Consider the following 22,427-nt stretch of genomic DNA (forward strand, 5'->3'; position numbering starts at 1 on the left):
TGATCATTTTCCAAATGAATTCATTTATTGATCTGAAAAAAAATCTTAAAAACAGCAATGCAGGTACTTTTTCCATTATTTGAGTTACAAATGGAAAAAAAAGGTGCATGACCTTTTTTTGTGCCTCTTCATTCCGTCTCCTCATGCAGACTATTTCTTCTCCATTACCTCTCACGACTGATGCTGTCCATCCTCCTAAATCTGTCGTTTTTACTTTCTTGCGCTCACACACACACATACATGCTCTCTCTTTTTCTCTCCCTCTCCACCGGATTGAAACTTTACCCTCCCCGCTTGCCCCGAAACAGACAATGAGACCACGCTCTCTGGCCTGTCAGTAATTCTCCGGCAGCAGCTGACGAATTAGGCAGCTTTGCTTCCCAGACGCCTCGTGCACACACACACACACACACACACACACACACACACATCCGACGCTCCTACACATGCTGCATGCACCTCATCCAGAGGTTTTGTGGACGGATAGTAAACTTGGTGTCCTCTCTCCTGCAGCCAATGAGAAGGTGGAGGATATCAATGGCAGCCCTCGGAGTCAAACCCAAATGGTGAGTCTATTTTATTTGTTTATATTTCGTAAGATTTATATATATATTATTCGCAACCTCATGCATTTTTTATTTGTTTATTTATTTTAAATAAGTCACCCCGGAGAAGTCCAAATTGATGGATTTAATTTAAACCCTCGGAACATCTAAGGAGAAACTTTGGGATTGGCTCCAAAAGGAGCGTGCTGGTTGCTTTTCACACGTTTTGGTGCCATTTCTCAGCTGCTTTGACTCACTCCTCCAGTCCAGCTGTGGTGGAAGTCGACTTAGGAAACGGTGCTAAAAGAACCAGGAAGGAAGAGGGAAGGTGACACTTGAGAGTCAGAGGTGGCAAAGCGGGTTTCCTGGAGATAAACTCCGAAAGCTATGAAGGACCTAGCATACTTGGAATGTGGAGTTAGGTGTCAAATTATTACGGACTGTGTCAATTGTATGTGCTAGCGTGATGCCTATGTGTGTGTGTGTGCGTGTGTGTGTGTGTGCAGCGTTACTCTTTGTCCTCCTCACTTACTAAGCCAACTGATCCCCCTCCACCTGCTCCGAGGAACAGCTTGGGAACTTGCTTCTATAGTAGGGCCTAAAAAAAAAACACGCAAGGAAACAAAGCCAAAACGTTTTTTTTGGATGTTTGACGGCTATCTTCGTCATTGGTAGTGAATGAGTTGATTTGCGGTGAGAACTGACAGTCTTGAAATCTTGAAGCCCTTTTTTTGGTCCAAGTGGGAGGTCTCCGCAGGTGTGGGGAGAGGTTGGCGGCCAACTAAGCAGCTGCGTGAGCACATCAATGTCACGGGAGAATTTTTGTTGGAATTCCCTACGAGGAGGTTATTGAGTATAATATTCGGTAGGCAAAAAGAAGCTTATTCAGCATTGGGTAGAAAATATTAAAAAATCTCGCAACACTAATCCGCCTCATTATAGACAGACATCGTTAGCGAGGCACGCTAGCGCTTCTCCCGGAATACAGATGAGTGCGCACTTTCGTTTTCTCGGGCTTCCTTTTGTTTTTCGAGCCGGCTCAGCAAAAAAACAACGCGTCACCTCGTAAATGATGAATAATAAAGTGATGCGGCAGAAGCCCGCCGACGATCGTTTTAGGAGAAATTCGATGTAACAACTCTCCGCTTTATACGCACGTCTGCCCGATTTATAGCGTGTCGCCGATCATATTAAAAGTAATCATCCTGGGCGAGCCTTGGTGAACTCAAGAGCTTTAAAGTTTTTAATAATGTGATTCAATGAGTCCAAACAAAAAAAAATGAACTCGTTGACATCAGAACGGCTACTATTTGGCCTTGGTAGCAGCAGCAGGTTTGCAGGGCTGCTTTTGTGGTCTAATTGAGTCTAGTATTTCTTTGAGACTGAAAAAAAAAAGTCCACCGGTCTCATCTGGACCCCATCTGCGCTCCGACACGAGGACAAATGGCATCGACTTCTTCTTCGCCAGCCAGATGTTTCATCACCATCGCTGCTCATTAATAACCTCGGCAACCAATTGATCATGTTCCTAATTTGATGCTGGAGTTTTAGCCGGCGTCATGGAGGCCTCGGGTTGTTTACAACAGCGTGGAAAATGGATGATGGGAACTCGGGGAGCATCCCCGATGTCGTTTTTGAGGGGCGAGGCAGATGGCCGGTTGAAACTAAAACTTCGTAAGGTGATCATCACGTAGCCAGAAAGCCCATAAGTCAATCTCGACTTCTCGAAATCTGCCAGATGTTTGAGGTAGCAAATAAACTTTCATTTAAGGGGAAAAATAAAGTCCTCTGATCCGCTGCTTAGTTTGTTTCCACGTGCTGCTTCAGCAAAGAAGCCCTGAAAGCGACACCGCACCACACTCAAAAGTAACCGTATACTCTTAAGCCTGGAGGAAAGTTGCAAAAATTGCAAACAACTTGTAATATTTCAGGAGTTAAGTTTGGTCTTGTTGTCCCAAGCCCAAAGGCGAAGAGCGATGGAACATTCCGATGTGTTGTCATCTCGTATTGTCGCCCTTTAGTCCCGTTTAATCCGCCATCCGTCTTCACCAATGGCGGCGTGCTAGCTCACAGCCAAGCCACCCTGATATTTGTTTTCCACCTCCGTGCCTTTAGTCAACTACCCCCTCACCCCCGCCTCCCATCCACATTGGTCTCACCCGCCGTCATTACTCACCGCTTCAACAAAACAGGCGCTTGTCATCCGCAAACGTGCACTGTGTATTCTGCGAGTCAAAGGTCACGAGTGCGGCCGGGTTCGCTTTTCACACTCCCACCCTAAAAATGCAGTCGAGACCGCCGGGCCGGGGGAATTTGCGCACGTCGGGCCGTCACTCAATGACCACACAACGCTCTTATTTGGACTTTTATTATTCTTATCATTATTATTTTATTTATTTTGGCGTTTTGTTTCTATTAGTGTGTCCTAAAAACTAGCAAGTACGTATATTTAAACGTACGCAAGTATGGGGGAAAAAAAATGCTAACTTTGTAGCATTTAGCGTAGTAGCTAGCACTAGGTTCTATGTTGCTTTGAAAGAAGGGACACCAAACAAATACCATCACATGGTCTCAAACTGTTTCAAACCACATCAGTCCCTAGATTAAAATAAAAAAAAAAAAAAGATGAATAGATGTTTGACTGCCTTACACATGTGGACATAAAGCTCGCCTGCGAGGCAGATGCTTATAAAGCCACACGGGCAGACTCCAAGTTTTACGGCATAGGAACAGAAGCCAATATATATAATCAAGACATTCAGTTGCCGTGGACTTTTCTTCCGATCATACATCTCGTGGCCTTTTAAAAAACTGACAGAACTTGAGCGATTTTTTTTACCCAAACTTGTTAACAACTCGCATGACATTAGCGCTTGATAGATTAGCACAGAACTAGCATACCCAGCAGGAGCCCATGTGTCGCCTTAAAATGACAAATCAATCCTTTTTTTTTTTTTTTTGCTTACGCATGATTAGAGATGACGGGTAGCACCAAATCGAATGGTTTCCACTTCATGTCACCATTTTTTTTTTCTCCACTCAGCTGGTCCGCGTGATATTTTGATTTGCGGTGTGGAAAGCCATTATCACCCCATGTTAACATCTCCCTTTTTTTATTCCGCTATCCTTCTCAGCGATTTTTTTTCTCCACACGATGCTAGTTGCACGCGTGCCTTTATTTTCCTGTTGGAATTTATACATCAGCGCCTCATCAAAATCTCCAACTTGCTGATAAAGGCTGTTAGGTGCCAGCTTTGCGGAGGAAAAACTAAATGACAACAGTTGCTTGCGAAGCTGGTGGAGGATGCCACAAAAGCCCAAAGTGCCCACCAAACCAGCAATTAGACTTCACCAGATCCCTGTGGAAAATTAACGCCCCAGATGTCATCGACACCTTCATTATTATTAAGCTTTTTCTGCGTCATTTTAATGGTTTTATTGGAAAACCTCAGGATTTTTTGGAACTATTTGCACCAATTCCAAAAAATACAGATAAGGAGTCTCTTGAAACTAACAAAAATATGGTCGCTAAATAGTTAATTCCAATGACGACATGCGAGTGAATGCGGCGTGGTAATACAAGCAAGAGCACAAAGGACACATATGTTTGCGTGTGCGAGCAACATGTGCGGAAAAAAATATGGAAGCCCACATGTGAGGGTGTTTTAAGTCGCGTGCTGTGTCGCGCAGATGGAGGAATTATTTGTGTGACTTGCGGTTGTGCCAGAAAACAGAAAAGCACTTGAGATGTTAGCACCCAAAACCACAAATATTTGCAATATTTTACGCCAGGATTTCCCTGTGAAAATATAGAAATAATAAAATAAGAAATTGTAAAAAATAAATTAAATAGAAAATAACTCCAAAAAGCTTGCTCGCTCGTGGTAGCGCATTTTTAGTTACCGTATTTTCCGCACTATAAGGCGCACTGGATTATAAGACGCACCTTCAATGAATGGACCATTTTAAAACTTTGTCCATATATAAGGCGCACCGGATTAAAAGGCGTATAGAATAAATAACTCAACCTTGCTCAAACGTTAATGCAATCACAATATAGTAACACTCGAAATCGTGAAAACAATAACTCAAATAAACACGTAAAGCTTTCTTTAATGAATTAATCCTCATCCACGAATCCATATTGGTCCATATATAAGGCGCACTGTTGGCTTTTGAGAAAATTGGAGGTTTTGAGGTGCGCCTTATAGTGCGGAAAATACGGTACATTTTTGTCAGTGTGGTTTGCGTGGGCTCCCCCTAGTGGTAAATATTTTCGCTTCCAGCTCATGAATCATCATCACCGCACGCACTTTGCGTGGCCTCGGCACACTCCAACGAAAAAAACCAAAGCTGTGAACTTTGAATTCGGAGGGGACGCTAACAGTTGAGCGGCATGCTAAAGAAGGAATGCTAGAAATCCCCCAAAGTGATCGAAAGCTACTGCCTCCTCATTCATGCCCACAAAATTATCTCTCAATGTATTATGACTTGACGCCAGCGTAGGTGGCAACACACTGCGGTCAGTATGTCACGCAGCCCGAGCCATTGGGTCACGTGTCCAACAACACAATGATGTTCTTTATGGCTAATAATGCCGATCATCTTCACCCCACCCCCACGGGACATTTCAGCTCATTGGATGTTAAGTATCGTGACTTCCTACAACTGATTGCCTTGCCCTTTTTTGTTTTGTCTCCAGATTGAAAATGTGGACGCCTGCCTCAGTTTTCTAGATGCCAGAGGAGTGAATGTACAAGGGCTCTCATCTGAAGGTAAGCGCTAATGCTAAATAAAATCAATCTTCTTTACAGATTTATAATGATATTCCTTTCTGCAGCTCTCTGTCGTTGACCTAAAATCCTTGCGAGAGTTTGACACACTGACCGGCAGTTCTAAATCTAGTTCAGCCCACCACTTGCCGTCACGTACTAAAAACAGCTATGTGACTCACTGCGGGCCTGGAATTTCAAATTCGAGAAATGCTATTGGGTTACCTAACAGCTTCTATTTTTTTCTTATTAAGCCAATCTCAGAAATGGAGGAATTTTGGTATAAGATAACAAAAAGAAAAAGAGACTTTGGTAAATGTAGAAGTCATGGCGCCAAAGCACTATTTGTCTCTCTTTTTGCAACAACCTTGCCAAATCACAAGAACGACTGAATGGAAGCACGTCAAACCACTTAAAAGAATCAAAGGCGCGTTTTCATTGAACGCTAGCCAACTAGCACTTAATGAAAACAACGTGTGTTATTATCACTGCCTCATAAGAACTTCTCCCAAATCTGCCCAAAACTTGGTAAAGTCGGAACACAACCGATTCGGTCGTTTGCAAAGTTCGCAAAGATCGGCCATTTTGTCTGGCCAAAAAGTAATGAAGCGTCACCGGCAAACAGAGTAAATTGACGCCCGTAGGTGTTAGGAAATGGAAAACGCCCCAGAGATTAATCTTCACTACCTTCCAAAAAAACATTAGATGGCTGTAAGATCTTAAAAAAAAAAAAAGTATCAGCTCTGACTGCACCGACTCTCGCTGAAGGTTTGATATGAGAGCTCCATTTCACAAATGGCTGCGTTAGTCACAGTGATAAAGTCTTCCTTTGCCGTGGCTCATCCAAATTCGATTCCAGCCCGCTGTGGGAGATACATTACTTTGATTTTTCTCAGCGATTAACTCCAGAACTGTATTTCCGAGGACTTATCTAAGACTCTTGACAACCCGAATGCAAATGTTTTACCTTTTCTAGCTTCTTATGCATTTTTGGGTTTACTCTGTCTTGCATAATGCAGTAGATCTGACATTTCCTTTCCACTGATTTTATTTTGTCTTTTGGGTTCTGCAGAGATCAGGAATGGCAACCTGAAAAGCATCCTGGGCCTCTTCTTCATCCTGTCCCGTTATAAACAACAGCAGCAGCAACAGCAGCAGTATTACCAGTCGCTGGTGGAGCTCAGCCAGCAGAGCGGCGGCAGCAGCTCGGCAACATCTGCCAGCAAGTCGCAAGAGATGCAGTCCAGGTACGCTTAAACTCATTGCACCTTGTTTCCAGCCTCCGCTTGGCTCGTTTGAAAGTGTTTACTGGAGAGATTTAACGATTCAGCGGTTCGGGGACTTTTGTAGGAAATGTTACAATGGAGAATACGGGGAATAAATACAGTGTAACGGGTTCGCCGGACACGGCGGCGGCGGAAACTCGAGAGCAGAGTGCACAGCTGCCTGACATTCCCAAGCTCCTGTTCCCGACAGGCGGAGAATTCTTCGCTTTGGTTGAAGGAAGGCCTAAACTCAAATTGTGTTTAATGTAATCATTACAGTGGTTCAATATGTTCGGCCATTTTGTTTGCACTGTTCAGTTTTGTCGAATTTGTCTTGGCGGGCCAAATATAATTACACCGTGGGCCAAAATTGGCCCGCAGGCCAGAGTTTGACACCCCTGTTTTAGGGATTTCGTACGGACTGTTAAGTTTATAAAAAAAGAAACGGCAATTACAGCTAATCACTCGATAGCTCTCGAATTAATTCCCTTTAAGAATGATGAATCCCTGCGAGCGTCAGCGGGCCGAGAACATTTAGCGTACGCTAAAGATATACGAGGCGAATGGATTTTCAATGATCAAATTATGTCCGGCTCATTTTGGGCGTTCGGTATGCCGCTCATGTACTTTAGGGTGCTTTCTATAGACAGCACCTGCTGGCCCTCATTGGGGTCTCCAGGGTGAGGACTCACACACGTCCAAACAGGGAAGTCTTCGTTCAGATGAAGCACGGCGGTCCGGAGCCACAAGAGGTTTTCTAGTTAGGAAAAAAAATCTACCCTTTGGAGCCATCATGCCCCCGGGCAGACATGTTGACCCGCAGGTCTTACGGTCATCTCGCCTCCCCACCGCTGTGTCTCGTGACAGGAAGAGCCGCTCGCCTTATGGCAAAGCCGACAGCCGGGCCAAACGCGACGCTTCTCCTCGGTACACTTCCCACTTGTGTGATCGTTTTTTAAAGCTGGAAGAATTTTACTGACCCAATGAGGATTTAATCATGTTCTGGTAAAGGATCTTGATCCACTTTTTTGGTTTGTTGGGTGGTCGGTTGTCGTGGATTATTTTAGGATTTATATTATTTATTATATTATTATATATTATTTTTATATATTGTATTATTATATTATATTATATTATATTATATTATATTATATTATATTATATTATTCATGTTTTATTATATTATATTTAATTTTTTTTGCTCTAAATCTGGCCTCTGCATTGCATTGTATGTTGAATTTTACCTTTTGCCTGATTTGTTGGTCTACAGTTGATATTAAGTCTAATTTCAAACTGTTCATAATTTCTTCCACCAGTCTTCTAGTTATAAATGAGACGATCAGGCTGCTTTGGCTTTGCTCCCACTGACTAAGCTTGAGCTCCGCCCCTTTCTCGGTGCTCCAAATCTAATGCCGGTTAATGTCGCTACTGTGTGTCATCTTCTGCATAATGTAGAGTAGCTAATGAGAAATCCTCCTTGATCACCTTTGGCGGTCAACTCTGAAGCTCATTTGCGCACAAAAACACACTCACCCGAGTCCTTACAATTGTGTCAAGGTGTAGACCGGCCATTCATTTTCTAACAAGGTCATTGAAAGCCGAAGTTAATTGTTCTAGCTGAAGTGTGCGTGAATGGACTTGTATATGATAATGAGAAAATGGCCGTTCGTTATGGAGTGAATTGAAATCTTGCACAGCAATCTCAAAGGATTCTTCACATGGTGTCTCACAGAGGACACAATATGATGATTTTGAATGGTTAAAAGCAAAACGGATCGGTTCGTCCTTGTCCTTTTGTCGGTATCGTCGGGTTCGTTTCGATGCAGGACGATGCGAGGACTGCAGTTTGTCAGTCAGGCTCTCAGTACATTTAATTCACTTAAATAAATCACAACGCAGAACAGAGTACAAGTTGTTCCGAGTTGCCAGAGCAGACGGATATCTTAATGCACTGATGCGGAGGCGATTTCCTCATTTCCTTTGGTTCTGGACATTATACAGCATTGGTGTCCAACTCTGGCCCTCGGGCCAAATGTGGCCCGTAATGTACTGTATTTTCCGGACTATAAGGCTCACCTAAAAACCTAAAATGTTCTCAAAAGCCGACGGTGCGCCTTATAGTCCGGTGCGCCTTATATATAGACCAAATTCCTAAATTGAAACTGGCCCGAAGCATTGTGTCATGAAATCAATCATAAGTGGCCCACTGAAGACTATGAATCATGAATCAAAAAGACTACGGATCATTATTATTGATTATAAAGTAATTTGTTGCGTCTGAAGTTGAAATAAAAAAGATAAAATGGAGAATGATTTGATTTAGATAAAAAATCTGACATGATGCAATAATAGTGCACCTTATAGTCCGGTGCGCCTTATATAAGGACAAACTTTTAAAATGGGCCATTCATTGAAGGTGCGCCTTATAGTCTGGAAAATACGGTAATTATATTTGGCCCGCGAAAACAAATTGTGCGTCGACTTTGTCAATACTAAAATGGAAAATTGTCTTCACTTTTAAAAAATTGTTTGTAGCTATTTTTATCATTCATCTTTTAAAATTTTTAACAGTTCTTGCTAGTCTCTGGTTTTAAAACTAGTTTGTTGCGTAGCCTACGTATACTTTATATAAAAGAGACATTTATTTGAGTTGAGTCATAATGGCCCTCCGAAGGGAACTACGACTACGACCCGTGCCAAAAATTAATTTAACACCCGTTGTATAGTATCGGACATTTTCACTCTTGGATTTATTCAGTCGCTACTTTAGCGGTAGCTCTGAGCAACCATTTAGTTTTATCGCGTCGCCACAAAAGTACCCTCAACTGTTGAATGTGTACAAAAGCAGAAAATTGCCCTTAAACTGATTCTCAAAGAACAAAAAAAAAAAAAAAAAGCACTTTAGTGGTTTGGGAGTCATCTAGTAAACAGGACATTACGCACGTTGCGTTTATTCACAGGAGTAAACAAGAGCCTCACCACCTGGCTGTCACATTGAACGTAGGATGATGAAAGTTTCTGTTCATAAAGCGCCCTGTGTTAACTTTACTATTTCCTGTCAAACGCAAATGGCGGCCAGCGCCGGTTCCCATCCATGCCAATGACTCAGAGCGAGCGTCAAGGTCGTAAACTGACGTGAGCGCAACCGCGGCTATTTCCGCCGCCTCTGCTTTTTTTTGTGATTTGAGGTTTTTTTTTTTCTTGTTCAAATAGATGCCGCCACAAAATTGATTGTAAACATTCTTGAGATGGTGGTGGTCAAGAAATTGCTCGCACGCACGAGGTTTAAACATGACACAGATCAATGACACATGCGCCTTGACATGCTTCACCATTAGCTTCCTCTTCCTCCACCCTCGTTATCTGTTTTCGTTTTTTCTTCTGTCAGAACTCATTCCTCGTTCAACTCAGTTCACGCTTTTTTCTTCTTCAGTCTCACAGCACGATATGCAAGTCCTCCGGGCCATACTGGAATAGGGTCGCCACAGAAGAAAAATACAAGGTGAGTACGGCAACGATTTAAAGCTCGTGGAATTCGTTCTTTGCTTTTACGCTAACGATTTTGGGATATGAACTTTTTCGACAAATGTGGCAAATTTCAGAATCCCCCTGTCATTTTTTTTGTTTGTTTCGCTTAAGTCAATCGTCACGACCCTTTAGTTCAAATTAGCTCCGCTCTGAGATCATACCGCCACCTGTTGCTTTGGCATGCACATTACATTCCGTAAATAGATTGTCTTATTTTACGCATGCCTATGCTAGTAACCCCCCTCTGCAATTTATCATACCATCCACGGTCATGAACTAAAATACACACCAGGATCAATCGAAAGCTGAGCCTAATTTACTAGCTAATGCTAATATGTAGCTAGCTAGCTAAGTAATAGGTATACAACAACCATTTTTGTGAACAATGGAGATTCATTAGGGTTTAAAGAAGACGCCTGGTGGCCTTCGTAAATGTGAATCTTAGTGGCAAATATGACAACAATGCAGCACGGGGAAAAAAAAAACGCTGTTGAATCTCCTTTGTACGATTGCCTCATAAAAATGTGGAAGGTGAGACTGACTAACCAGGTACTCTGTAGATTCTCATGTCGATGATGCATTCATCAAACGTAAATTTGGGATGATGAAAGAAGCTGATGATAAAAGGGAACTGCCTTGCATTTCCATCTAAATTGCTTCAATCTCGCTCATTTTCCCTCGTTCATCTCTCATTTCAACTCACCTAGGTTTGTCTTCATCTACCTTTATTTTTGTTTTGCCCCCCCTCGTGTTATTGTAGCTCTGTATTTACTTTTTTATTGTTGATTCAGAGCTCCCTGTTATTACCCGTGAATTGTTAGCTTTGGGGTTATTTGGTTTTCCCTCGGTGAGGACTTGCCCGTCTGGATCGGATTTGTTTGGATTGTTACTGCTGGGAGCAATCTCTTCGGAGTTGATTCTTAAATCTGAAGACAAATTAGATTTTATTTTTTAAAATTTCATTTTATTTATTTATTTGTTTGTTTGTTTGTTTTTTGTTTGCTTCATTTATTTATTTATTTATTTATTTATTTATTTATTTATTTATTCGTTCGTTCGTTCGTTCATGTATTTATTTATTTATTTATTTGTTGGTTAGTTCGTTCGTTCATTCATTCATTCATTCATTCATTCATTCATTCATTCATTCATTCATTTATTTATTTATTTACCCTTCAGGTTACCGGGACCTTCCAGGGTACCCGCTGCAGGCAGCGGGGCCTCCAGGAGTCCGGGTTCTTCCAATCTGAACCGGCGCAGCCAGAGCTTCAACAGCATCGACAAGAGCAAACCGCTCCAGTACGCCAGCGGCAACGACAGAGGTGAGGAAGTGATGTTGAGTGGAAATGAAAAGAGTCCGTCCCATGGCGGACCACTGGATGGCACCACTGACTCAGATAAGCTCACGGAGAAGCCCCCTTTGCCCCTCCCTTTTAGTCCTCTCTGCTGAATCATCCCCAGATCATTAGTCTGCCTTACACAAAAGGAAATTCCACTAAGTGTCAGACTTGACACATTTTCACAGACAAAATCGAAAAAGCTCCACGATGAAGAAAAACCCGGATCGTCACAATTGCTGAAAAGTCATTTTTCTTCTCAATACTGTGAGTCGAATTGAAAACAACGTATTGATGAAGTCTGGAATCGTGTGAAATATATCACATAACACCCAATGCACAAAACAGACGTGCTAGCGTGCCGGCACGGTCATCACCTCTGCACAGCTGGCCGGCAAAAACAGCGTGACACGGGCGTGAATGTCAAATTGTCGCTTTGATAAAGTTACAGGAATTTAGTTTGACGTACACTGGTGCGTTTTTTGCGAGGGTTAGGCCCGGATGAGAAGCCATGCCGCCATCTGTTCCACGCGGGGGTGCGCCTCAACTGTTCGGCCAAGAATAGGGACGGCGGTCTTTAAATGAAAGTCATGCTTTGAGTTTGAAGAACACAACGAGGGATGCGCTATTTGCATCTCCCCCTCGTGCAAATGGCTGATTAACTCGGCCATGTGTTTCTGTGAAGCGGATTAATGGTGAGCCGACTTTCTCCAACTATGTATTTTCTGATTCTAATTGCACAAGACATTGTCAGATAAAAAGATACATAGGGTAAGTGTTGACAATGAAAATAAAAACCCATGCTTTCATCTCCGGGTCCAACTCCGATGATTTGACATTTCATTCCTTGGCTGAGCTCTAAAACAAAAACCATGAAAAGAAAGCAAAAAGTCTGTTGCTATGGTAACAGCAAAGTCACTGCACGGCGGTGAAAAGTGGCGCCGCTGTGAACGAGCCCCGGGGGGGGGGGGGCAGAAGGGGGAGGAGAGGGCTCTCTAAAGATGGGCTTAATTGAGCCAATACTTGAACAACATTACTTACAAACTCGAGCTTGGGCATCTACACAACACCTCGAGTGTCACACAAAAAAATAGTGTCGAATATGAGTGGCGCAACATCTGGTTATATCACACTCACATCTTCTTTATCCTCTGTAAAGAACAACAAATCTTACTAAGGAATTTTGACCAGCTCCAGATATTATACTGCCCCCTGGTGGCTTATGCTTCAATAATGACTTTAAGGTCTCGCAGTGATACAAATGACAAATTTAATTAAATTCCAACTGAGCATAACCTTCTAATCGTAGATAAAAATCGCAATCTTTGCATCAGAGGCACCTTCATGTGCCAAAGCTTCAAGTAATTGTAAAAATCTTTTTTTTTTTTGCGCGCGAGATTCTATCAATGATTGTCAGGATCTGAATGAGTTGTATGATTGTTCTTTTTTTTTTTTTATAGACTAACACAAGCAGCTCTCTCAGGCAGGTTTCTATATGTAGCAAGGGATACAACACTTGATCCTTTAAGGCATGTAAAAGAGTCTTCAAAATATTCCGCTAGCAAGAACCTGAGACTTTTTCCCCCATAATGATCATTTCTAAAGTTACGTGGATATGTGCGAAACCCCCACAGGAGAAGTTCTTCATGTAACACTGACTTGTGAAAATATGCAATGACTGTAAGAAAGTTTGCAAGGAATCTTGAGTCGTTCAAAGTTTTGAACAACTTTGTCTCTTCTTCCAGAGGCGATGAGGAGCATCCCGGTAGCCGGCGGGATAGGTGGGACGGTTCCTACCAGCATAAGTGGGCAGCAGCTGGCCTCTGCCATTCCCTCGTCTGCCGCCAGCAAGTCCTGGCGGAGCAAGTCCATGAACCTCAAGCACAGCGCCACTTCCTCCATGTTGGCCAACCCTACGAACTCACCGTCCCTAAACCCGCAGAGCCAGGAAGGCATGGACGGCCCCAAAGTCGGCGCCGCGCCACACAGGTCCATGCTGGAGAAGTTCCGAATGATCAACCCTCGATCGGCGTCCCGGGTCTCGCCGTCCATGGCTGAGATGGCTCTTCAGGAAGAGGACGATATGTCCGAGTACGGTGAGGACGCACTTACGCCCACGGGCTCGGTATGCAGCAGTAGCGGTAGCAGTGTTACGGCCAAACAGATCTCCTCCAAGTCCTCCTTGAGTGCCACAAGCAAGACCTCGTCGTCCTCCTCGTATCCCAAGGCTTCTGCAAACTCCAGTCGGTCCAAAGACAAGGAGGACAAAAGCAAGTCTGCCAGCAAGCAAGCCTGCGTTCCATCCAAAGAGGAGCGAGACTTTGCGGACTCGGCGAAGAAGACGTCTAAAATCGCCAGCCTCGTGCCCAAGGGAGCAAAACAAGCCAAGAAAGATGGCGGCTGCTCCTCTTCGGTTTCCAGCGGAATCCCCAAACCAGGACTTAAAGCCCCTTCCACAATTGTAACAAAGGGTCAATCTCAAAACCAGATGGGCCTAAACAGCAGCGCGAACCTTCGGGGAGGAGAACCAGACAGAAGCAAACTCGTCAAAGGCGGACAAGGCGGCGGCAGTTTCTACACGCAGAGATCCGTCGGAGCTCCTGAGGGCAAACGAACCAGCATGACCTCCTCCACCAGCACCTCAGCCTTGTCCGCATCCAGCGGGGTCCTGGCAGGGGCGGCCCTCGGGGGGAACGGAGTGGTTCAGCTCCCTCAGCAGCAACAGCACAACCACCCCAACACTGCAACCGTGGCTCCCTTCATGTACAGGTAAGACCGAGAAGATACCAGAGGAGCCTACGAACATCTTATTTTCTGCTTAAACCCTCTCAGACATGCAGCAAGTGTGTAAATCTGCCCACCCGGGCCGATTTTTTTTTTTTTCTGCCATGACAGGAGGGTGGGGAAAGAAACTGGGGGAGCTGCCAAAGTCTGCAATGTCTTTTGTTCTGAGAGAGAAAGAGATTTCGCAATCCCATTAAACACGGTTTAATCCCTCACCCCTTCTTCCCACTTCTGTCTACCTCCTCCATCGTCAGCGCTGCCAAAAAACGCCCGAACCTCCTTCCAGCATAACTTAAACCCAAATCTATTGGGAAGTTCTTTTTTTTTTTTTTACCACCTAGCTATTTGTTTCACTTCCTCACACAAAGTCCCACCACTAAATGTATTTTTACATTTTTCGGCCACTCTACCCACCTTTGCTGAAATGACTTGGCATTCAATTACGCAATAGGTTATGCAATGACTTGTGGCGAGGTATCCATGTGACTTGACATTCATCTATGAGAACATTTACCTTGAAAGTATTCCCATCTTCCGCTTTTGCTCCGACTTCTCCTCTTGCATAATATCGCTCGCGCAGATTATCTACCTTGTCGGCGCTCTGCGAGGGGAAATAAATATAAATATGTATTTTTCTTTGTCAGGGGCTTTGAAGAATTTCTGCGTAGATAAATTTACTGCATGAAGGTAAATAATGCTTGTCAAATTGTTTCGTTGGGTGCCTGGATTGCATTTTTTTAGAAGAATAAAAAAAAAAAAAATAGGGGTTTTAAATTTGAAGGGAGAAGTTGAGCCAGAATTGAACTTGAAGGGATCATCGGTTTCAGAAATGGAGCGATGGTGCTTTTTTTGGACTAATCCTCACCTGTGCTGACGTGTGTGAACTTAATACGGTTGTCATCTCGCCACATCACGGCGTTGGCCACTTGTGGAAGGCATTAAGTGGAAAAAACTCCATTTTCAGTCCAAATTGGGCAATTTGGTCCTTTTTTTTTTGCCTCTCGCCTACTTTGCAATCCTTCCCAGTTTCAGGCGCCCACACAAGAGACAGCAAGAAAAAAAAAAAAGCTTTTGGATTTCTGTTCACTAATTACATCATTTAAATTGGAAAAAAAAAAACTTTCTTTTTTTTCATCCAGCAAATTCTCATGAATATGAACGACATCGGTGTTGTCATAGCGGCGCGGCTTATCAGCGATGGCTGATATCTCGAAAATGCACCGAGCTAGGCGAAACCTGATTTCACACGTGAAAAACGCTGCTCCGTTTGAGGTGACGGGTTTTATCTGCACCTCCGCAGGTGCTGCTTTTCCTCACTTTGCGCTCGCGTGCGTCCATTTTGTCACATCTGTTTGCGTGTGCAGGCGCGCTGGACCTCGTCCTTGTCACTGACGTTGAACTCTGCCTGTATACAAACACTTTTTTTTTTTCTCACCGCTTGATATATTTTGTACTCCTGCAGGACCTTCTCAGAGAATGATTGTACCATGGTGGCCCCGGCCGACCCCTGCCTCAGTCCAACCAAGGGGGAGTTGGTCTATAGCAAGACAGCCAAACAGTGCCTGGAGGAGATATCAGGTTTGGACCTCAACACACACACACACACAAAGAGGGACGCCGATGTGGCTCCTAAAATTATCCATGATGGTTGTCTTTTACTGTCTATTTGGGGACGCCAACCCCCGACACCTCCCTCGCCCTCCCTCCTCCGCTCGTGTTGTGTCGCGAAGGGAAAAGGTCAGCGCTGACAGTCGGACACAGGGAGCATCTGTGGCTCTTTGTTTACGCCCCCGCGGCTTCCGTCATCTGTGACAATCTCCCAGGCGGGCGTCGCGCAAAGCCGTTGTATGACACATACCGGAAAAATCTTCATTTGCAGTCTCGTGAGAATATGAAGAAATTGCTTTTTTTTTTTTTTTATATCGATGTTAATGTATTTAATATAATCATCCATATGGTCTAAAAAGATGTCAAATAAGATTGAAATTTAGATTTTTACTTTATTATTATTATTATATGTTTTTATTTATTATTATTATTATTTATATATTTTTTTATTTTATTTGTATTTTAGATTTTTATTTTATTATACATTTATATTTATCAGTATTCTTTTTATTATATATATATATATATATATATATAATTTATTTATTTATTTATTTATTTTTTTTTTTAAATTTTAGATATAGGGTTAGGTTTAGGGTTAGGGTTAAATTTGGTCTAATAAACGTCTAAAACTACAAACTGTGCAAAGAGAGCACCGAGTTAAGCCGGACTCGGTTTCCCCCAGTTCTTTTCGCTCAGGCCGCGGTTTTTCCCTGCCTTTTCATTTCGAGGGTAAAATTAGACTTCAGTGCCGGCCGGCTGTTAACTTTTTGTTTGGAACCTTTTCAGAAACACTTATTTGTTGTTGTGTCCCGTCGTCTGTTTCATTTCGTATCTCGATTTCATGGATCCTGCTGGACTTTCAGCTTCGTTTTATGTTTTTACAAAATTAGCTTGTCCAACATGTGCACAGCAGCTGGAGGGGCTAATAACGCTCGCACTGATTGATGAGTAATATGTCGCTTCTGCGGTCTCATTGTTGATCCGCGATAAGCCGACGGGGCTCGCCGTTAAGCGCCTCCAGAGAGCATTTAATTAAGTTTGGAGGAACAGCGAGCTTACAGGTGCAGTATCTAAACAATTCGAGATGGAAGGGTGGAAGGATAGTTTGAGGGACGAAAGATAAAGAGCTGGTGGGAGAAAGGGGAGAGGATGAAGAGGATGCTGAAGAGTGAGCTGAGAGAGCGAGCGAGAGAGAGAGAGAGCGAGCGAGTTCTCTGCCGGCTGTGGCTTCACCAGCCGCTCACTCTCCACCGTCGCGGCGTCAGTGCGGGAGGTAGAAGATGCGGAGCGGACAAGTGCTAATTAAGGGCAGAGGAGGTAGAGGAGGGGGGTAAAGATACGAGTGAATGAAAAAAGACGGGCATTTAATAAGGGAGGAAGATAAGGAGCGTGCGACGAGGAGGAGGAGGACGATGTAGCGACGTTCACACCCCTGACTGTGTTGGTCGAGGACTGGAGGCGGTAAAGGATGAAGACCAGAGAGCAAGGAGTTAAACTGTAGGATTTGAAGGAAGAGCATGGGCTGGCTCCACCAGGATGGATCTGGACTCTACCTGTCTACCTGAAGGGGGCTGCTTTTACAGCGAGACCACAGTTGGGGAGGCATGGGACCCGCCTCTTCTATCTTTTGATTCGGTGCTATTTGCAGCGAGCGTCAAACCGGGATGAACTTACTTTTACCCGTTGAGCAAGCGAAGAGGTAAGCCGGCAAAAGACATGAAGCGAGGTGCCGAGTTCTCGGTGTATCAGGGAGGGAGCCCGGCTCGACGGCCCGCCCAGCCCCTTCCGGATAACCTCAACCTGCGGATCAAGCAGCGCTCCCTCACCAACCTGACGCTGCAAAGCGATGGCGAGCGGCGGGTTTACGCCTCGGAGCCGGACAAGCCGCCGCCTCGTGTCCCGCCTCGTCAGAGCTCCTTGGTGTACCCGTCTTGGTCGCAAAGGGCAGGGGGTAGCCTTCAAGGCAGCCCCAGGAAAGAGGAGGTCACGAGGAGCTACGGCCCCCGAGCTCGATCTTTGTCCCTCTCCCTCACCAAGATGCTCTCGCAGTCGGAGCACTCCCTCATCCCCGTACCTTGGCGCTGCACCGCTGCGGGCGGAAGGCCGCAGCGAGCTTCCTACGGAGGCCACCCGCGGGTTGAACCCCCTCATAAACCCAAACAGCAGGCGGCCGAAGAAGGGAGTGGCGGGCGATCAGACGAGGCGGTAGGCGCAGGCGGCAAACCGGGAACCAAGGAGAACGAGGGCGGCTATTGGGCAGAGGAGGAGGTTTCGGGGGGAGGGCCTCGCGAGGGGGCGGCTCAGCTGGATAAGGATGTGATCCTCACCATGCTGGGCGACCTGGAGCAGGTGCTGCACACGCAGCCACGCCCACGTAAGTCGGTACAGTCCATGACAACAATTTTTTCTTTGCGGTTCGGCCGATATGAGGTCAGAGGCTCGGCCCGTGCCGCCTCACTTCGACCTCACTTAACTGTTCGCTCCCACCAGTCAAAACATGACCTCAATTATACCCGGGCAGTCCTTAGCTTCTCGGAGGTTATCGACAAGGACGCTGCGGTAAAATTGAGGGCGAGTGTCAATAGATCATCTTCGGCTCCAGCCAGTGTTTGTGTTTGGTAATTACGTCCGATTCCCTGATGTCCCCCGCATTAATTTTTCATCTCAGTCTTGGTTGTTTTCTCGGACTGCCGCCGTTTTCCGTTGCGCCTCATCGATCCGTTCGGCTCGCCACAATCCGATGTGTCAGTGCCGCCGAGGCCGCCACTCATTCATCATACTTGGCCAACTTCGTGTTCGCATCTCGAGATTGCTGTCAGATTATTTTCATACTGTGTGTTCCAGTCATTGGTTTCTGCAACGTGAGAGGAAAACACCACAAACTGCAAAGTGCCGATTCTTATTCGGGATGTGATCAATCACAAAATGCCTTCCAAGTGCCCTGGAATGCTTTTCCACCAATCTATACATAGGCCGGTGTTTCTTCTCAATGCGGCACATAAACGCCTCGATTGTTTTCCCGGCTTCCGGCGCTCAGTTCGAGGAAGTCGCTACTGAAACTTTAAATCTCTTTCTTCGCTCTGCCTCTGGATTCGGTTTGATGTCAAGATGTCGGCTGAGAAACCAAACACAGCGACTTCCCAGTTTGACATCAACGGGGCCTATTCAGAGCTAGCTTATCTATGCTAATTATTCCAGTTCCTTGATGAGGGACTATTAAGAAGATACTTTTAATATGCCTACAGCTTTAAGCTCTGAACCAAATCTGTGTGGTTTGACGCCTGAATAGGGGTTGAAAATAAAAAATATGAAAACACACAAGATTCTTTCAGTTCTGGTTGCCGGGTGAGAAGAAGCAACGTTAAGGATGTCTGACAGCGGGGCCTACTTAGACACGGATTGATGTCACGGCACGTCAAGCCACGGACCTTTTTATCATGACCATCTGAGGGGGAAAGAAATGCGTCTCGGCTTCACAGCCGTTATGACATCCGATGACCGTTTATCACTTTGCTGCTCCGTCGGGACGCGCTGTGACAAGCGATGAAAAACGCTGTGTCAGAATGTCTTTTCTCTCCGCCCGCTTATGTGTTGACTAAATCCAATATGTCCGCAGGAGAAGACCCGGAGATGAGACGAATGAGGACGGTAAAGAACATTGCTGACCTGCGGCAGAACCTGGAAGAGACCATGTCCAGTCTAAGGGGGACGCAGATCAGCCACAGGTAGAACCACTTCTGGCCATCCAGTATCACATTTTAGCATGGTTTTTCTTTCTCCATTTTGGTGTCAAACTCGAGGCCCGGGGGCCAGATTTGGCCCATCCCATCATTTCATGTGGCCCCGGTTTAGTGAATCCGATATTTTACTTGTCACTATCCTTGACTCAGTTCAATATCTTCAGTCTCCCCGTCATCCCGATCCCACGGGACGCTACGCTTCAAATTATTCATGACGCTTCCCTCGATCACTACCCGCCGTATTTCCCGCGTTTAATTAGCTTGCTCCCTTCACCTGCGAAGCATTCGCTCGCCGAAGCAAACCCGCGGCTCAGACGATAGCTATCGTCTACTCTACACACTCCTCCCTCAGTCTATTATTCTGCCCGTTTTGGCCCATTTACCACGGAAGATACCGGCGACAGCCATGACAGATGGCTTTGTGTTTGCTTTCTCGTTCTTATTTTCTCCCCCTCGGAGGCTTCCCAGCCAGCCGTGATCAATACATTGTTTTGAGCACAGATTTTAGGTGGTCTCTCATTGGCTTATGGAGGTCGCGGCGACATTTACATGGACGGAAAATGAGCGAAGCCGCTCCGAAAAAAATAAGCCCGGTTAATGGGAAAAATTTATTTTTTAATAGCAGGAATACGATAAGTGCTCCTGCCAATTGAGTCCATGACAAAAGCCCGGTTGGACCAAGCTAATCTCCCTACCCGGATAAGAAATGGCCGTCATCACGCAAAGCAATTAATCAGCGTCACGCTTGCACGGACATGGCAGTCATGCTCATCACTCTCTGTCACCATTTTGGGAGTCTCCCCTTATGTTCTCCAGGCCGCAATTCTTCTATTTACATAAATATAACCAAAAATCTGAGCTTCGATCACTTCATTTCCATTCCCGACACCTTAATTGAAACGCTCGTTAGTATAAGTCGACACGAACGGCAAATTTTATTGTGTGATATGGCGTCAATTTTTTTGGGGGGGTAGCTGTAGCAGGGCATCGCGTGTGTCACCAGCTTCGTGTTTGTGTGTCGACATCAGTAGCTGTTGATGGAGATAAGATGTGAACATGGCTGCCATCGCTGCCCTTCTCGCGTAGCCACTCGCCGTCACGGCGGGGTCGCATGCTAGCCAATTATTAGTCTTCATTCACGTCTGTTCATTATTTGCTATATTTTGATTGTGAAGCTGTAATTTTTCCACGTTCCCGCCGCCCGCGAGCAAAATGGAGGATCGTTATGATATTACGTCTGGGACAATAGAAGATTAATCATGATGGAGGCTTTGTGTAATTATCGCTAGAGGATAATCCAATTTGACAGTAATTACGTCATTATTTTACGTTATGGGAGAGAACCAGAGTACCTGATGTACCTCCATTTTATTTCGTTTAATGACTAGTTATTTGGTTGAAAACATTTCTATTAAATGGAACTTCACATTTGGATTTGATTTGACAATGGCAAAGTTTTTGCTGAGATTCTCCGATTGTCTCGTGGGAGCCTTTTTTTTTTTTTTTTCCCCGTCTTCCACTTTTCAAGTTAGCACGCTGGAAGAAGCAGCACTTTGGGAAGGTCACACAAGTACATACACGAAGTGAAACAGCATGCAGTTTAAAGAGTGTGTGTGTCTGTGTGTGTGTGTGTGAGCTCTCGCGCTTGCTGACATCTTTTCACCTGTGTGTTGTGACCTTCGCACAAGAGTGCTCCTGATATGACAGCTCTGTCATTTTGAAATTTCAATCCATGCGAGGAATCGAAAATGTTTACAATTTTAGGTACTAAGTCAGAATCTGTTTTTTTGCAGCACACTTGAGACCACCTTCGACTCAACCGTGACCACAGAAGTCAGCGGGCGGAGTCTCCCGGCCCTCGCCACCCGCTCCTCCCCCATGGCCTGGCGCCTCGGCCAAACGCAAACGCCGCGTCTCCAGGCGGGCGAAGCCCCCTCCATGCCCGGCGGTTACCCCGCAGCCCGTGCAGGCGCGGCGGGCGGCGCCACCGCCGCCACGTCGGCGGGGCGCTACGGCGGCCACTCTGACCCCTCCAGGTTTGTGTACAGCGCCCCCCTGAGGCGATCGACAGGGGCGCGGGGGGCGGAGCAAAGTGACAGGGGAGGAGGAGGAGGGCTGGAAGGAGGGAAGCAGATGGAGATGGCGGGTTACATGAGCGATGGGGACGTCCTGGGAAAGAACGGACGGATGGATGAGATCCCCAGCGGGTAGGAGGAATCGTGCTAACCATGTTAGCGTTTGCTAACATTCACTCACAACTGTATGATCTATCTATCATGTTCATAAAAAAAAAAATCGGGTGATTGATCTCATTTGATTGATGGAGTTAAACATCCGTGGGATTTGAGACAAATTACTTGAGCGAGTCGTGACAGAAAGGTGATTTGCCATTTAATTAGCTTAATTAGCCCATCGGCTAATCGTTCCCATGTCCTATCAGCCGCGTCTGATTGCTATCGGCGCTCAAATCCCAAGCACATATGCTAATTGTAAACATACTTAGACGTAAAATCTGTACAACTGTGAGACTGATATCTGTTCTTTCTCCTTTGGCAGATATCTAACAGATGGAGGTCTCCATTTGTACGCGCGGAATACGGGCCGGGCAGCCGACGCGGCTTCTTCTCGAGAAGTCTCGCACCGAGGGAGCAAAGAGATCCAAGGCGACGTGGACAGGTAAGGATGAGATCCGTCAATCGTCTGTCCGTCATATCTGCGTGCGACCATGCGTTAAAGCATCCGAGACCTGGCGGCAGGTTGAGAATAGTTGATTAACTCGCACCCGTCATTTCGGACTCATCGGGCCTGTCACGGTTGATACTTAAACGAGGAGACAGATGGGCCG

At 45.3% G+C, this 22,427-nt stretch overlaps 1 protein-coding gene across 5 annotated transcripts in view; it reads left to right on the forward strand.

The window, feature by feature from the left end:
* Positions 1 to 22,427, forward strand: part of nav3 (neuron navigator 3) — a 58,358-nt gene that overhangs the window by 17,981 nt on the left and 17,950 nt on the right. For 4 of the 5 annotated variants that reach the window (XM_049761074.1, XM_049761075.1, XM_049761076.1 and 1 more), the window contains exons 3-12: positions 514 to 566; positions 5,248 to 5,320; positions 6,390 to 6,564; positions 10,016 to 10,084; positions 11,290 to 11,432; positions 13,193 to 14,216; positions 15,694 to 15,809; positions 19,459 to 19,567; positions 21,376 to 21,789; positions 22,139 to 22,258. In XM_049761074.1, coding sequence (XP_049617031.1) covers positions 514 to 566; positions 5,248 to 5,320; positions 6,390 to 6,564; positions 10,016 to 10,084; positions 11,290 to 11,432; positions 13,193 to 14,216; positions 15,694 to 15,809; positions 19,459 to 19,567; positions 21,376 to 21,789; positions 22,139 to 22,258 — 2,296 coding nt within the window. The remainder of the gene's footprint in view (positions 1 to 513; positions 567 to 5,247; positions 5,321 to 6,389; positions 6,565 to 10,015; positions 10,085 to 11,289; positions 11,433 to 13,192; positions 14,217 to 15,693; positions 15,810 to 19,458; positions 19,568 to 21,375; positions 21,790 to 22,138; positions 22,259 to 22,427) is intronic. The other variant, XM_049761078.1, reaches the window with a different exon arrangement.

The sequence above is a fragment of the Syngnathus scovelli genome, chromosome 22, assembly GCF_024217435.2.
Source record: "Syngnathus scovelli strain Florida chromosome 22, RoL_Ssco_1.2, whole genome shotgun sequence".
Taxonomy (NCBI): domain Eukaryota; kingdom Metazoa; phylum Chordata; class Actinopteri; order Syngnathiformes; family Syngnathidae; genus Syngnathus; species Syngnathus scovelli.